The sequence below is a fragment of the Triturus cristatus genome, chromosome 2_1 (genome assembly GCF_964204655.1).
Source record: "Triturus cristatus chromosome 2_1, aTriCri1.1, whole genome shotgun sequence".
NCBI lineage: Eukaryota > Metazoa > Chordata > Amphibia > Caudata > Salamandridae > Triturus > Triturus cristatus.
In genome coordinates, this window is record NC_140581.1 from 122,449,194 (window position 1) to 122,464,363 (window position 15,170).

Below are 15,170 nucleotides of genomic sequence, written 5' to 3' on the forward strand. Positions count from 1 at the left end.
TTGTTCCCAGACCCACAGAAGGCATGGAGCTAGGTGGAGGGATGGTGAACCACAGAAAGAAACCAAAGAAGGTGGTGTCCTCCTGACTTGAGTGGCAAGAACTGTAAGTGACCCAGCAGTAGGAAAAATACACAAGTCACCATGAAACATGTTTGGACTAAGACAGATGAATATTTTGACTGAGGAATGCTTGCTGTAGATATCGGAGGTAGTGGAGAATTGACAGAACCTCTCGACCCCATTGCATCCCACATCTGACAGAGCTCAGAGAACATGCCTAAGGTACTGATCTGTGTAAAAGTATCGATAGAGCAAAAAATATATTTCCCACTGATACAACGGTGATCATGAGAGGCTCTTGGTGATCTCTGGGAGAGGGAATTTGTTGTGGGGTCTCGTATTACTAAAAGTAAGAAAGGAGGATGAATGTTTGACCCTACTACTTGGGTACGCCTGCACCTGATGACAGTTACCAAGGTCATCAGATACGGATAAGCTGAGGTTAATTGAGAAACAACACAGGTTCTTGATCCTCCAATGGTAAGAACCCTCTCCTGTTTGACTATGACAGTGCCAGGCAATGGCTACCACATAGAAAAGGTGACTGTTAGAGCTTAAATCACTCGATATCGCATGCACCCGGTCATATTGGGATAAAGCAACATTGTCTAGAGCTGGTTAAAGGGTAAATGTGGAACATTTTGAGGGACTGATTTAGAGTTTGATAGATAGGTACTCTGTCGCAAACAGGGCGGATATGCCATCCACCTTATTACAAGGGCATTATATCTCTATGCATCCTGTACCGGAAATACATTTAATAATCAAGAATCTTGCATATTCCTTGTTCCAGCCCATATGCTAAAAGGATGATTTGTCGCAAAACAATTGTGCTACTCAACTTTGTTGACGGAAATGAAGAAGTCAAGTTGAGCTTATGAAAAATAGATTTGGTGATGTTAACAATGTGCTTTAAATTTTTTGAGGTAAAATCAATTTGACTATTATTAACCAAAATGAAAAAAATCTTTTTGCATTATTCAGGAAGCTTGTTGTCCAAGCCCACCAGGAACATCTTGACGAAATGATCTCTTTGGGCATTAAGGAAGAATGCCTGCTTCGGCAGGTATCACAGTTGGTAGGTATATCCTCCTCTCATTTAAGTACTTCTCCGACGCACTGTACTAGTTAACTAATGCAATGAGAGCTACATTTGAGACTGTGGCTATGACAGTATTTGAAGAGTCTATATTGGACATCTTGATGAAGGTGAAGCTGCTCTACGGTGCCGGGATAGGACACTTTTCTTCTGTTTACTGCAGACATTGTTGTGTCACTGTGTTTCTTCTGAAACCATGGACTGGGAAGGAGATGTTCAAGTGGTTTCGGAGTACAAATGTCGTTGAATGTCTGGGTTTCTTTCCAGTGATGCTCATTGGACATGGGTGCAACAATCCATTTGGCTACTGCCAACCTCTGGCTAATCCCTTACTTCTGGCTTTTCAGAGGTTGTCTACCCAACCACTTACTGTCTGCCCTCTAAGACAGCTCCTGGCGCGATCACACTCGTCCACTCCTCTTTTGAGGTACTGCTGAGCCTTGTTCATTTATTGTCATCATTTTAATTACACATAAGCATAGTGGTTTCATTTTTAATAAGTTACAAATTAAAAATGTGTTGAGCCATGTGGAAAGCATCTGTAGAGAAAGCTCTATAGCCTATCACTACTTCTAAAAGTAACATTTACATCCTTTTCTTTGCTTTTTTTAACCCTCCAAAAATTGATTGAGCACAGTGAGAAATGAACACAAGCACATGGTGGTGCAACTTTCTACTGGTCTTTCAATTCCTTTAGTCTTCTGATGGCAGATTTCACTGTTACTGCAGAAGTGGTGTTGGAGGTACAGGCAACCCCGGCAACGATCTTCATACAGGAACCACTATGCCAGATTCCCACAGCTTTTCTCTTCATCTTGGTCTTTGCCACAGAAGGAACACATGTATTCAGCACGTTGACTGATTTCAATTTTCTTCACAATTTTTTCGACTGAGGCACCATAACGGGTACCGTATTTACCCACAATCCCGACCTCCTTGGTGCGCTTCGCCATTTTGCTGCAGGAAGTGAGTGGAAAGAAGACCTTCTTTGCTTTTAATTTAATACATGGCCTGGTTGAAATTTCTTTTACGCCAGCATTGTCGTGCATATTTTTTGCCATTTTGCTGCCTATGCAAAAAAAACAAAATTATGCCCGTCGAGTAATTAAGCTTCCATTTACGTAGATCCTTTAGTGGGAGCAACACGAACAAACAGTACTCAAGCAGCTGTTGCTTGCGTCATTCACGCTTTTGCTATTTTTAGAGCAAAATGTGTCCTCATCCAAAAATTTACACCAGAGCGCATTTAGTGCTAAAAATAGCACAGAATGCCGCATCAGTGTTTAAAATAATTTCTCATAAAGTTTTGGGGGATTACACTCCAGGTTGAATTTGGATTCAAAATCGGCCCGGGCACGCTAAAAAAGTGGCACACATTTGCATATTGTCTTTCCGCAAAACACTGCTTCGGCGGAATGTTATTAAAAAAGGGGGGGGGGGTAAAAAAAAATGCACGCATTAGTTTACACTGGTGAAACACACCTGAAAACAAGTGAGGCCACTTCTGCTCAGGCCCCCTGCCCCCGCTCAGTATGCATATATTAATGGGTGGGCCCAGCGAGAGAAAGAGAGTGACGCCTCTGCCCGATGATAAAAGGGAGGTAATAGACGCCCATCTGCCTCCAGAAAGGCCCCTTGTGCACCGACTGAACCGCTGGCGGAATCCAAACAATGGAGAAACCAACCAAATCGCACCCCCAGACTGCTCAAAAAAGCAGCCCACAGCTGGAACAGGACACCAGCCCCGAGTGCCCGTGGTACCAATCCGATCCTGATTACACGCAATTTCTGCAAAGCGCTAATCGCAATTGCCTGAATGAAAACCTCAAGGACCAAGGATACCTCTGCACAGCAGTATTAAACTGTTCCATCTGGGACCCCAGACTTTGGTGCGTTTCTGCGGACAGCCAGTGACCAGATGTAAATGAAAATCAGCAAGCATTTGTCCATGCCCAGAAGGCACCCTCTATTACCAGAGACCCTTGTTTCTCCAGTTTTTAGTAATATTTTCCTTAGTAGGGAGTAGCCCTTGATTTAACAGGGTCTTCATGTCCGTTATGAAGTGCAGTTTATTTAATGACCTAAGGGATGTAATCTCAAAGTTTATCACATTTAGTGACTTGATTCCAAAACTCCTGGATTAGTCACATAATATGGTGAAGAAGAAACCCGCTTTCAATTTAGCAACAAGTGCCCCCCGGTTTAACATTGTCTTCATATCATTTGATCTAAAATTTATTCACCGACCTATGCAACTTTAAGGGTCATCATTAGCCAGCAGCCCACTGCTTCTGATAAGATTTTATTTAGTGACATTAATTCAAACATCCTGGCATAATTTACAGTCACATAATATGTGGAAGTAAACTCCTTTCCCCGAGTGATATCCGCAGCAGTATGAGAATGCTTGTGTTTCTTTACCTAAGTCCTCTCTATCATGGAATATGTTTGTTGGAGATAATTAAACAGGAGGGACCACAACTAGGCCAATTTGGCAACCTCCCAAGGCACAGATTTTGAATGTTGCCATTCTCCATCAGTTATCCCTGGTCTGCCTCCCAACTCCCCCTTAACGTAGAGATCAGGGAAGTTTTTAAGTATGGTTTTGTAGACCTGACCTATCCCTTTTTTAATTAACCTGTCTGCTGTGAGTTGTGCCTCAAGGGAGCTGAACTCGAGCAGTGGGTGACATACCTGCGGGTATTTATAAAATTGACTTCAGTATAGCTTCTACATAGCACTAAGACTAACTCTCCCAATTTTGAGATCGCAATCATGTCCCATCCCCCGAATCATTCTAGGACAGTAGGGTCACAGGGTGTCGTCTCCCTCAAAAGCTTACACGGCCATCAAAGCCTTTTCTGTGTGTTAATGCAGCTACTGGTTACCAGACCCTCCCTGTCCGAGGTACCCGCCACCACATGATTGCATGAGATTCACATCATCTAGTATTCTGTGTTTAATTTGAATGACTGAGTCTTCTTGTTACTCAAACAATGTTTCGTTCACCAAAGTTAGGTGCACATTTGCAATCCCTAATCCTTCTTCATACATTGCGGAGTTCACTAGTGCATACAGATAAATGTGAATTAGTCAATACCATTTACTCCACTGGACACCTGAACAGAAGGCCAGGGTTGTTACGTGATGTTAACAGGGGAATGGAACAATAAAAAAAATAAGCTATGCCTATATATGATACCTATGCACTTCAGAAAGTCTGACTAAATAGAATCGTCGCAAATATCCCACAATTTCCCAAAGGATCCCTGATAGTTGGGGGCAACTTCTCTCTGTTGATTGACACCACATTAGACTCCCACACAAAATCCACATCCAGGACACCACGTCCCTTTGAGCGTTCACAGATTCATCCGGATGGGCAGATTTGTGGAGGATGGCCTGTGAGGACATGGACAATTCACATTTAGTTTGGGCGTATATAGCTCTCTCTAACACCTTGAGTACATTTTTACACACAATATGGATGTTGGTATTTTCAAAGACACAGCTGTACTCATAAGAGGCATATCAGACCACTCTTCAGTAGCTACCACTCTCGAATCACAAAGACTGCTACAGCGAAAGGGATGGAGACTCAACGCATGAGATCTGAGCAATCACATCATGTCTGACCACCACTCTAGAATCACAGAAGAATACTTCAACAAGAATGTCGGCACAGTCGACTCTCAACTCGCACTATAGGAAGGTTATCCTGTGTGGGAAAGCCATTTTCACATTAACAGGCATATAAAAAGGCCAGGTCCAAAAAATCATAGGAACAGTGGGAAGATTACAGAGCTCAAATAGGAGAAACCACAAGATGCCACTGCATACTGCCACTGCATACTGAATCAGTCTGATTAAGGCCTAATGGCAGGAATATAAGTCCCTAACAGAAGACGAGGCCAAAATCTATGTATGTTCACAAAAAGGCACTTGTATTGGGCTGTCAATAAAGCCATCAAATTACTGGTACGGTTGGACAGACAAGATGAAGTAAGTAGGTGAATCCCAAAGAGACAGAATGCGGCAGGTGAGATGGTGAAATGTGACAGAGATTGCTGTGATATTTGTTACCTACCTACGACACTTATACGACATAAAAGTACACATTACAGAGACATACGTGGCATGCTTTGTAACAGCTCTACCAATGCCCAGACTCAAATTGAAGCAAATGAAGGGGCTAGATGGGACATTAAGTGGCGAGGAGATCGCAAATGCAATATCCCAGCAGTTGCAAGGAGGAAAAGTGCCCGGCCCAAATAGGCTGCTGGCAGTGCTGTTTAAGCATCTGTCTAGTAATCTGGTTGACCATTTGGGGGCCATATACTTAGAAGCCAGGGAGAGTGTACGATTGTCACCTGATCTGTTCACGGCTATAATCACACTCATCAGAAAAGGGGGCAAACCTCCGGGGGACTGTACATCATATCGACAAATCCATCAATAAATACTGAAATCAAAAATAAATCTCCATCAGGTATCATGTACCTGGGAATTTACATCACCAGAGACACCAATAAAAACTACAGAGGCAACCTAAAAGGGATCTTGGACAGGTTTAGGGAAGATGTGCTATACTGCCACCGACTTCCACTGTCCCTGCTGGGCAGAGCTGCCCTCTTCAAGATGATGTCCTTGTCCATATTTCTCTATGCCCTTCAAAACACCCTGTTCCCATTTCTGGATGCCTACGTTATGTAAATCAATGATGTAGTGTGCACATTACTATGGGATTGAGGAACCTCACCATATTACTCTGTAAGATCTGCAAGGGAGTCCATGATGGGTGGGGAATGATTGCACTCTGCGATATCCGGAGATATTAGGCCTCCCCTTGTGTGGTACTGAATGTTTGGACCTTCACTCCTCAAAATGATAGGCACACAATGGAACAAAGGGGCTACCCAGTGTAGATCTCTGTGAAAACTCCCCCAAATGATTCATACGGAATGTAGAACAAGCATGGCATATGAACTGTGGTTGACAGTATAACAGGGCAGGATAACTGGAAAAAAAACACTCTGCAACTGCAACTTTTTGAAAGGTGTCAGGACACTGCATTGGAACACAATTTTAATATTCAAGGTTAGGGATGTAGGACACACTCAGACATATAAATATGTGAAAAATTGGAAGTGGGATTTTGTTTAACCAAGATTCAGATATTTGCACAATAGACATGCATAAAATGAGAGATTGCCCTGGGTCCAACAGTGTTGCACTTTCAAAAACAGTACTAAATAAATCCATACCAACCAAGGCAATGTCACTAATTTACAAACCACTAGTTAATAACGCCCTTGACAGTATGGGACCTGTAAGAGACAGATACATGAGAGACCTTAGCAGTCTGTACGACAGAATGGGAGGAAGCACGGCGGGCAACTAGAGAGGTTATAAAGGCATGATTCCACCTGGTTCCACTTAAACCACTTCACAGGTTATATTACACATGCACCAACTGAAAGTCTATAGGCATACCAGCTCTCTATGCCTCAGCGGGTGTGGAGACAGGCGAAACTTCCTGCACACTTGATGGGATTGCCTGCAGATAAAGATACTGTTGGAAAAGATTAATAGCTGATTAGAGAGTGTCCAATATAGAGATCAACATGGTTTCCAAAGATATGCTTTATGCTTGACCCCTTCAAGCCCAAATATGTGACGATACTCTGTAACACCGGACTAGGCTGGCCAGGAATTATATAGCTGCAGGTGCTACCTCTGACCTTTCGAGAATGTTGCCACAATATGGACTGGTGTGTGAAGGCAGAAACGGCGCTATATCAAAGTAGAGGGTGCCCAAAGAAGTTAAAGTATGGGGGAAATAGTGTGAATGAGAGAGAGTTTTTCTGGATGTACGGTGACGTAATCAATCAAAAAGTGTAGGGGATTAATTAATCTATCACACCTAATATTTTAATATGCTATAGATGTTAATATCAGTGACTTTTGTTTTTTTTCCTTGATTCACGCTCAATAAAAATATGTTTTGAAAAAGAAATTAGTTTGTCCTCAGTATAAATTAAATAAACTAGTTTGGGTGCAACGTTTTTACTCATATTCATGCTACCACATCCTACTATACTGTTTAAGAGTATAGTTGTTATAAAGCAGCAAGACTTTAAGTCCCATTGCTTCTTGAATCTCCTTTAAGTGGCATTTCAAGTTCGATTTAGCCTAGTTATAGAACTTGTTGTCACCTATGTTCTGGACGACCTGTATAAAGTATGAAATAACCCTGATACAATATGTTCTGTCATCTTTTGACATGACTGTCTCAGAAGCTCATGTGACAACTAGCCGATTCATTTTTGGACCGCATAGCTATACAATGGGAAGGCTTTTTCCTGACTAAGAGAGAGCAGGAGGTTCTACTGTGTTCCTACACCTCAAATTGCTGGCCAGTTTCTTAGTGGTGCCTCAGCAATGTTTACTCTTCTAACCAACAACTTTTCTGACATGTCTGCTGAATGAAGTTGGGTTCTTCTTCATGTGTGCGGACAGTACCCAGATCTTGTTGCATCTTAGGGTGGAGAAGCAGACTTTTATCTTTAGTACCTTCCCCATGCTGTGTATCTATTTCTGCTGTTGAATGGACCCCAACAGCCCTAAACCAGGCACCCCTAAATCTGATATTTTGCTCACCCACAAATTGACAAATATCTGGGTGAATTGGGTGGTGGTTCAGGAAGTATGGCCTAGGTCTGAAGGAATATTTCACAAGTCAGGAAAGGTATTGAGGAATTTAGAAGTATTGGTAGAACCGAGCATTTCTCTTCAAACCATTTTTTTCGGAACCTTCTAAATACGATTCTACTATTTATTAGCCATAATATCTTTGTGCTAAGCCATTGTTGCCTGCTTATTTGGATTTGTGTAATTCCATAACTGGACCGCCGTAGTTGGGTGTATGCTGATCTCTAGTAATTGCCCTCCAAAAAGTACCTAGACCTCTCGCCCTGGAGTTAAATCTCCCATTTTATTGGTGTTCATTCTCCTGTACAGGCAAAATTATTTGTCTCCCAACTTAACTCTAACCTAAAATTATCCTGAAGAGGTTAATCGTCTCTATTATTCCAAGTCTGATCCAGTGGAGGTGTTTCAGAAACAGTAGCGAGTTGTCTGCTTTCAGTGACACATGATCCGTGTTCTCCATGGTACACACAAGTCTATAATTGGAGCATCTGGCCTAATCCACTCTGCCGGAGGCTTTTCCGTGTGAAGGAACAGCAGTGAGCAAAGAGGGCATCCTTATTGTTTCCCCAACAATATGAAAAGTCTGACAGTGCCCCATTAACTCTCACCCTCCCAAAGCATTTTTACATATTTGTGAAACCAGGATCCCAATTTTATCTTCTGAAGGGCACACATCAAGTATCCCCTATCAAAGTCTATTTTTTTTTTAACAGTTCCTAAATACTCCTCTCACGCGGCTTCTTAAAGGGCACTGATTTGGTATAAGAGGCGAATGTTAAGTATTTAAAATGCTACACATACCTGTTTACTAGACAACATTCAGAAAATTAGGGTTTGTGTATGGCAAAAATATTCCAGTGTATACTTCTTGTGAAATCAGTCATACCGACGTTTCCACATGAATTCATTAAAACATTCTTGTTTCTTTTTAAGTTTGAAAAACAGAAAATGTATTGAAAAGGGGTAGGAGAGGGAGGAAATACAATAAAATTACATATAAATGCCAATCTTGAAAATCTTAAAAATACATAGGTAAAAGGTCATATATCAATATAACAAGGTAAATACAAGTATAATATAAAATATAAATCTGGTCAAACTATAAAAGGTGCACAAAATCCAATGAAAACAGTATTATAACAATAATGAAGACGAGAACAAATGGGAATGTCAAGGGGGTTTCAACACTTCTTGGTTCGAGATTTAGCGCATAGAGGAAAGTTTAGCATGGTGATCTATAAAACTTGTAACTGGGGTCCACAAAAACAAACGTTTGGGTGCTAAGGAAATTGGAAATACATAACCAGTATCTAACCTATGGTTATAACTCGCGGCATACCACCAAGCCTGAAAGGACAAATCTGAAAGAAACACGTTAGTTAGATTCCTTACCTTAAAATATCCCCAGGCGTCAGGCTGGATCCGGAAAGATTTTTCGTCAGCAGTACCCTTGCGCGTTGGTAGGCGTCGTCTGCGACTCATAGTCCGTCGTCGGAGTCGTGATCGCCGGGATGGCGTCATCGGAGTACTTAGATGCCGCCCTCGCGCGCTGACGTCAGTCCTTCTTTCTTCCGCGCCAGTAAGTGCAGATCCGGGAAGAGCGTACCCTTAGTCATTTTTTGAGTAACTTTTCAGACATTTTTTCCGACTTCGACTCCTAGTGCCAGTAGGGATGCCCGGGTTCAGGCAGTGTGACGTCTGTCACCGACTGATGTCGGTTCCCGACCCCACCATCGGTTTCTCTACTGTCTTGTGGCCGACCACGATGACAAGTCGTGCCCCGACTGCCGGGCCTTGACCTCGAAGGCTAGGCGGGAGCGGTCCCGCAAGCTCCTCGAGATCCAGCAGTTGGCTCCGCGCCGCTCGAGGAGGAAGTCGAGGGACTGGTCGCGGAGCCGCAGTCATCACCGCTTGTCGGGATCCAAGTCCTCGCACTCAGGTAGGTCGAGGCATGGTAAAAAGAAGTCGAAGGAGCGACATGGCTCTTCTGACTCCCCTCGCCGGTCGCGCAACTCAGCCGAGTGTTCGGGTGTCACCACCCGCGCGGCTCCGCCGGAGCCGCAGGAGTCGCCTCCAGCCCCACACCCTCCAGTCTCTGGGCCTCATGCGACTCCGGGCAAGATTCAAGACTTCCTTGTGGCCATGAGGAGTCTCTTTCCGCCGTCGAGGCCTGCCGGCGCGCCTCCGGGCCCCGCAGGTCCGACTGGGGGTCATAGCGAGCCGGCGGCTTCGGCGCAGTCGTCGACTTCAGTCCCGACGCCGCCGGTCCCCGTGGGATCCAGGCCTGGATCCCGGTCGACGCCAGTTGACCTCACGACTCCTCCGCTGGCGCCGACCCCCATGGTGTCGCTCCCGGCGCCGTCCTCGGACGACGGCGTCCTAGTTTCAGCCCCGGTGAGGGTCCGGCGTCGATGGGTGAGCATTTCATCTATGACCCGGCTCCATCCTTCCTACCTGTTTACCAGGAGATGGATGAAGAGGAGGACTGGGAGGAGTCTGAGGACCCTCTGGCACAGCATTGCCAGTTAAGTCAGGACTGGGCAGACGAGCTTGGGGATGCCAGTGGGCTGGACACTTCGCCTGACACTGGTTTCATCTCTCATTCTTCCGTGGCTACGGAGGAGGGTGTGACTTATGCTGTGGTGGTGCGCAGGGCAGCCCAGGCCTTGCACCTGGAGCTCCCTGCAGCGGCCGTGAGGACTAACCTCCTTTTGGACCGTTACACCCACTCTTTGTGGGATACGGTGGCGGACGTGCTGCCCCAGTGTCCTGAGGAGGCCAGGACACGGCTCGCCCAGGCTCTTGCTGAGGGGCGCGATGCAGCACGATACTCCATCCGATGTGGACTTGACACCACGGACTCGCTGGGTAGCGCGATTGCAACGACGGTGGCGATTCGTCGCCACGCCTGGCTGAGGTCCACAAACTTTTCAGGGGATGTCCAGAGCACCCTCATTGACATGCCCTTTGATGGCCGTTGCCTTTTTGGCGACAAAGCAGATTTATTTATTTATTTTAAAAGTTTTGTATAGCGCGGACATGACCCCGTAGGGTATCAGAGCGCTTTACATAGGTATAGGTAGACAAAGGAAAATAGGTAGTTGAGAGAAATCTTGGAAACAGTGAGGCGAAATACAACATGGGCAGGCCGAGATGGGGGGGACAAAGGAAGCAGGAGGGGTGCTGGCGAAAAGAGGGGCATTATAACAAGTTTTTTTTTTTTTTAACAAGTTTAAGTTTATTATGTCTTGGCTCTCAAAGAGGGCCACATAAAATAAAGACACAATTATACAACAATTCTTTCAATAAAATCACAGACAAACAGATGAGAAGGAGATACATCATATACACTGGTCAGACAATTGACAAATATTTCTCTATATATCATTCAATAAATATTTAAGAAACCTTTAAAAAAGTTAAAAACTTTGAAACAGAACATTTCATTTGGAGGACAATAAAGTGCATGAAAAAAGGTATTTACATTTAAAATTCCTAATTGTAAACAAATAGGTTTCAACCATTTGTAACGCAATAAGCGTAAAGCAGGACAGATAAACAAAACGTGATTACGATCCTGTACAGCATTATGACAAAGATTACATATAGGAGATACACCATACCATTTAGCTAAAAGTGGATTTAGTGGAAGCAAATCTTGTCTTAAAAGGTACCATAACCTACGGACTCTGTGGGGGATATTCCATGTGAGGTATTGTTGTGGCAGCTTTAATGTATATGTATTTAAAAGAAGTTGCCTTTCCGATTTTCCTTGTTGGGCAATCATATCCAATTTATAACTGAGCTCCCAAGATGCACTTTTTAATTTAGACTTTAGTTCAGAGGGAGTAAGTAAGAACAGAGTACTTACATCCAACTCTAACAGAGTTACTGCTTCTCTAAAGTTTTTTACTAACAGGGAAAACTCATTGAAATTGCCCAGAAGCTCATTTTTTATGGCTTCCCGTAAGGAATCCTTTTTACCTCTAGCTAAGCAAGCAACCCACCTTACCAGGGCTATCAACCCCTGTACCCAACAACTTCGGAGTCCGAATTCCAATCTACATGAGGATACAGAACAAGCTGTATTAATGGAAGTAATTCTTCTTAATATCTTTCCTTCCATTCTATGTAAAAATCCCCAGTGTTTTAACTCCACTAATTCCAGCCCATACAGTAAGGTTGCAGGGATCTTTGCCCTAAATACATCCATAAATAGTGTAAGGTGTCTCTTCCCTGTATCTGTACATAAAGGAGAGGGGGGGGGGACCGGGAGCTAGTTATGGTCCAGTGTCTGTGCTCCGTGTCATATCTATAGTCTTTAAATGGAGACACTGTTCCTGGAGAGAGAGAGGGCAAAAGAAAGAGAGAGATAAAAATGAAACGAGAGGCCTAGGCTTAATATAAGACCCGTAGGTTGGGTGTTACCTTATTGAAAATAATGTGCCAACAGGTGACCACACACTAGTTACCTGTTGGCACATTATTTTCAATAAGGTAACACCCAACCTACGGGTTTTTTATTATGTCAAGGGTGCTATTCACATTAAACCTTATCCCAGTAACCCTTAGACATTTTTAGGCTATCACGTCACTTACACACCCCATCACCACACATCTTTTTATTAGGACCCAAACCACACACCCGCATGCACCAAACAGCGTTTTCTCTAAAAGATCTCCGCTAAAGTGACCCTTCGGGGGACCCGTAGGGCATTGCAGCGCCGGCCCGACGAGGAGCAAACGCCCAATGATGAAGCATGACATCCTTCGGGGTGTGTGAGGGCATCAAGAGAAACTAAGGTATGCCCCCCCCCCCCACACACATAATCCTAAAGTAGTTGGGTCTTATATTAAGCCTAGGCCTCTCGTTTCATTTTTATCTCTCTCTTTCTTTTGCCCTCTCAGTCTCTTCCCTGTAGCCTTGTACAAGGAGCATAATCCCATACCATGGGCTAATGCTTTACGCGAGTTATGGTCTGTATGGAATTTCTCACTTAAGTTTGCCGAGATTATTTTACCCAAGAAGGTGTAGGTTTTTACCACCTCTAAATTATGTCCGCCTATGGCCCATCTATAATTTACAAACCTACATTTTTTCTTTCCAAAAATACACATGATTTTACTTTTCGAAGCATTAATCTTCATGAAATTTGCTTCTGCGAATTGATTTAAAGCATATAAGCGGTTAGACAAGCCCTTCGGAGTTAAATCTAATATGAGGATATCATCTGCATACATTAAAATTGATACAGGTGATCCTCCAATTATCGGGGCTATCCCACCGCACACTGAAATGGAAGAAGGAAGGTCTGCCGTATAAAGAGAAAACAATATAGGGGCCAATATGCATCCCTTGTTTCAGCCCATTAGGTGAAGAAATAGATTGAGACAAACCTCTTTCTCCACCTTGTAATACCTTACACCACGTGTTCGAGTGAAGGGCTTTTACAAGTTCGAGTAAGTGTAACGGCATCCCTAGAATAGCGAGCTTTCTCCACAGGGTTGGTCGGTCGACCTTATCGAACGCTGTGGAGAAATCAATGAATGCCGCATAAATTCCACCACCGCGAACCCGTACGTATTTATCGACAATCACCTGTAATGCTGTTAAATTATCAAGTGTACCATGCTCTTTACGGAATCCAGTTTGTTCCAAAGGTAGGATGTCATTCAATTCCATCCATTCAGAAATTAAAATCAAAAGACATTTTGCAAAGATTTTCCCTATCGAGTCCAAAAGAGCAATTAAACGATAGTTCCCAGGACTATCCCTCTCTCCTTTTTTAAATATCGGGATTAATATACTTCCCCTCCAAGAATTAGGGACTGATCTCGATAAAAAGCAAGCACGGAATACTGGAAGGAGAATCCTACTCCAGGAAGTAACGTCTTGCTTTATTATAGACATGGGCAGCTCATCCGGACCCATAGCTCCGGACGCACTCATACTCTTTATCACCGAAGCGATGGTTTTCTCAGATGGAGGCTCTATATTAGGCTGACTATTTAGGGCTGGATCCCAGCTGTCCCCCTCTACATTATTAGAGGCATACAAACTAGATATAAATAATATCCAGACATTTTCAGCAATAGAGATAGGGATAGGGGAAGTTCTTACCCCACATCCTTTCCCTATTAGGGTCCAAAATTCTCTAGATTTATTAAAGGCCGATGCCTCTCTTAACCTGATCCAGAGAGAATCTTCTTTTTCTCTTTTTAATTTTATTCTAAGTCTAGCTCTCCTTCTTCTTAATAAGGCTATCTTATACTCATTTTCCTTAGTTCTGCTAATGTACTGTTGCCTTACGAGTTTATTTATTTCCTTATTTAGGGGTAGTAATAAACTGGGAGGGAGATATAGCTTCTTAGGTTTACTTAATTTCCTAGCTCTCGTGGTAAGGTTTTCCTTAAGAATTTCAAAATATAAAAATTCCCTACCCTGCCAATCATCTAATTCAAGTAAGGTTTGGGCAAGAATATTTTGTACATCTTTCATAGTGGAAGGGTCCCAGAAACACCTTCCGGACTTACAATGTATAGAAACACCTTTATTAATTATAGACCATGATTCAGTATCTGGGGTTTGTATTGACACTATTATATTAATCACATTATGATCGCTCAAACAAGATTGAGAGATCACCATGTCCTGAACATAAGAAAATGAATCATAATCCGTAATTACATAGTCCAGGATAGATTCACCCCTAAAAGAATTATGTGTAAACTTAGCCGGAGTGTCAGAAGGCATCCTACCATTTACAATTAACCCCTCTACATAACTGAGTTCTTCAAGTAATATCTTTCCTCTTTTGTTAGTTTTCATTTTACTAGGAAAGATTGCTTGGGGTATATTGTATGTTTCTTCCTTAAATTTACTTCTAAACATGTCTATACATCAATATACATTAAAAAAAACAATCACTTAAAGGCAATTGCATCAAGCACAGCATCAAGTTCAGCGCATTGTTCATTAGAGCAGTTTGTTCAATGGTAGAGTTTTGACTTTCCTTTTGAAGGCAAGAGTAGAAGGAATAAGTCTTGTATCCACTGGAAGGGAGTTCCAGATTCTCGGGGCGATGCTAGAGAATGTACGATTGTACGTTTTAAGCTTCTTAAATTTCTTGGGCTTGAGCAACAGTGTGCCGGTACTCCTTGTGGACCTGGAGCCACCCGAGAGTTCCAGTTTGTTTGTCAGGTAGAGTGGGGTGTTGAAGTGTAGTGCTCTGTGGGTCATACATGCGATCTTAAGTTGAATCCTAGCTTCAAAGGGAAGCCAATTGAGCGATTTAAGATC

The 15,170-nt window shown here is 43.1% G+C and overlaps 1 protein-coding gene and 1 pseudogene across 4 annotated transcripts in view; one reads left to right on the forward strand and one right to left on the reverse strand.

Moving 5' to 3' along the window:
- The window catches only part of KIF24 (kinesin family member 24), a 372,810-nt gene that overhangs the window by 334,279 nt on the left and 23,361 nt on the right, over positions 1–15,170 (forward strand). For all 4 annotated transcript variants that reach the window (XM_085628651.1, XM_085628684.1, XM_085628662.1 and 1 more), the window contains exon 12: positions 1,045–1,138. In XM_085628651.1, the coding sequence (XP_085484777.1) occupies positions 1,045–1,138 (94 nt within the window). The remainder of the gene's footprint in view (positions 1–1,044; positions 1,139–15,170) is intronic.
- Positions 1,833–2,114, reverse strand: LOC146863867 (large ribosomal subunit protein eL43 pseudogene; annotated as a pseudogene).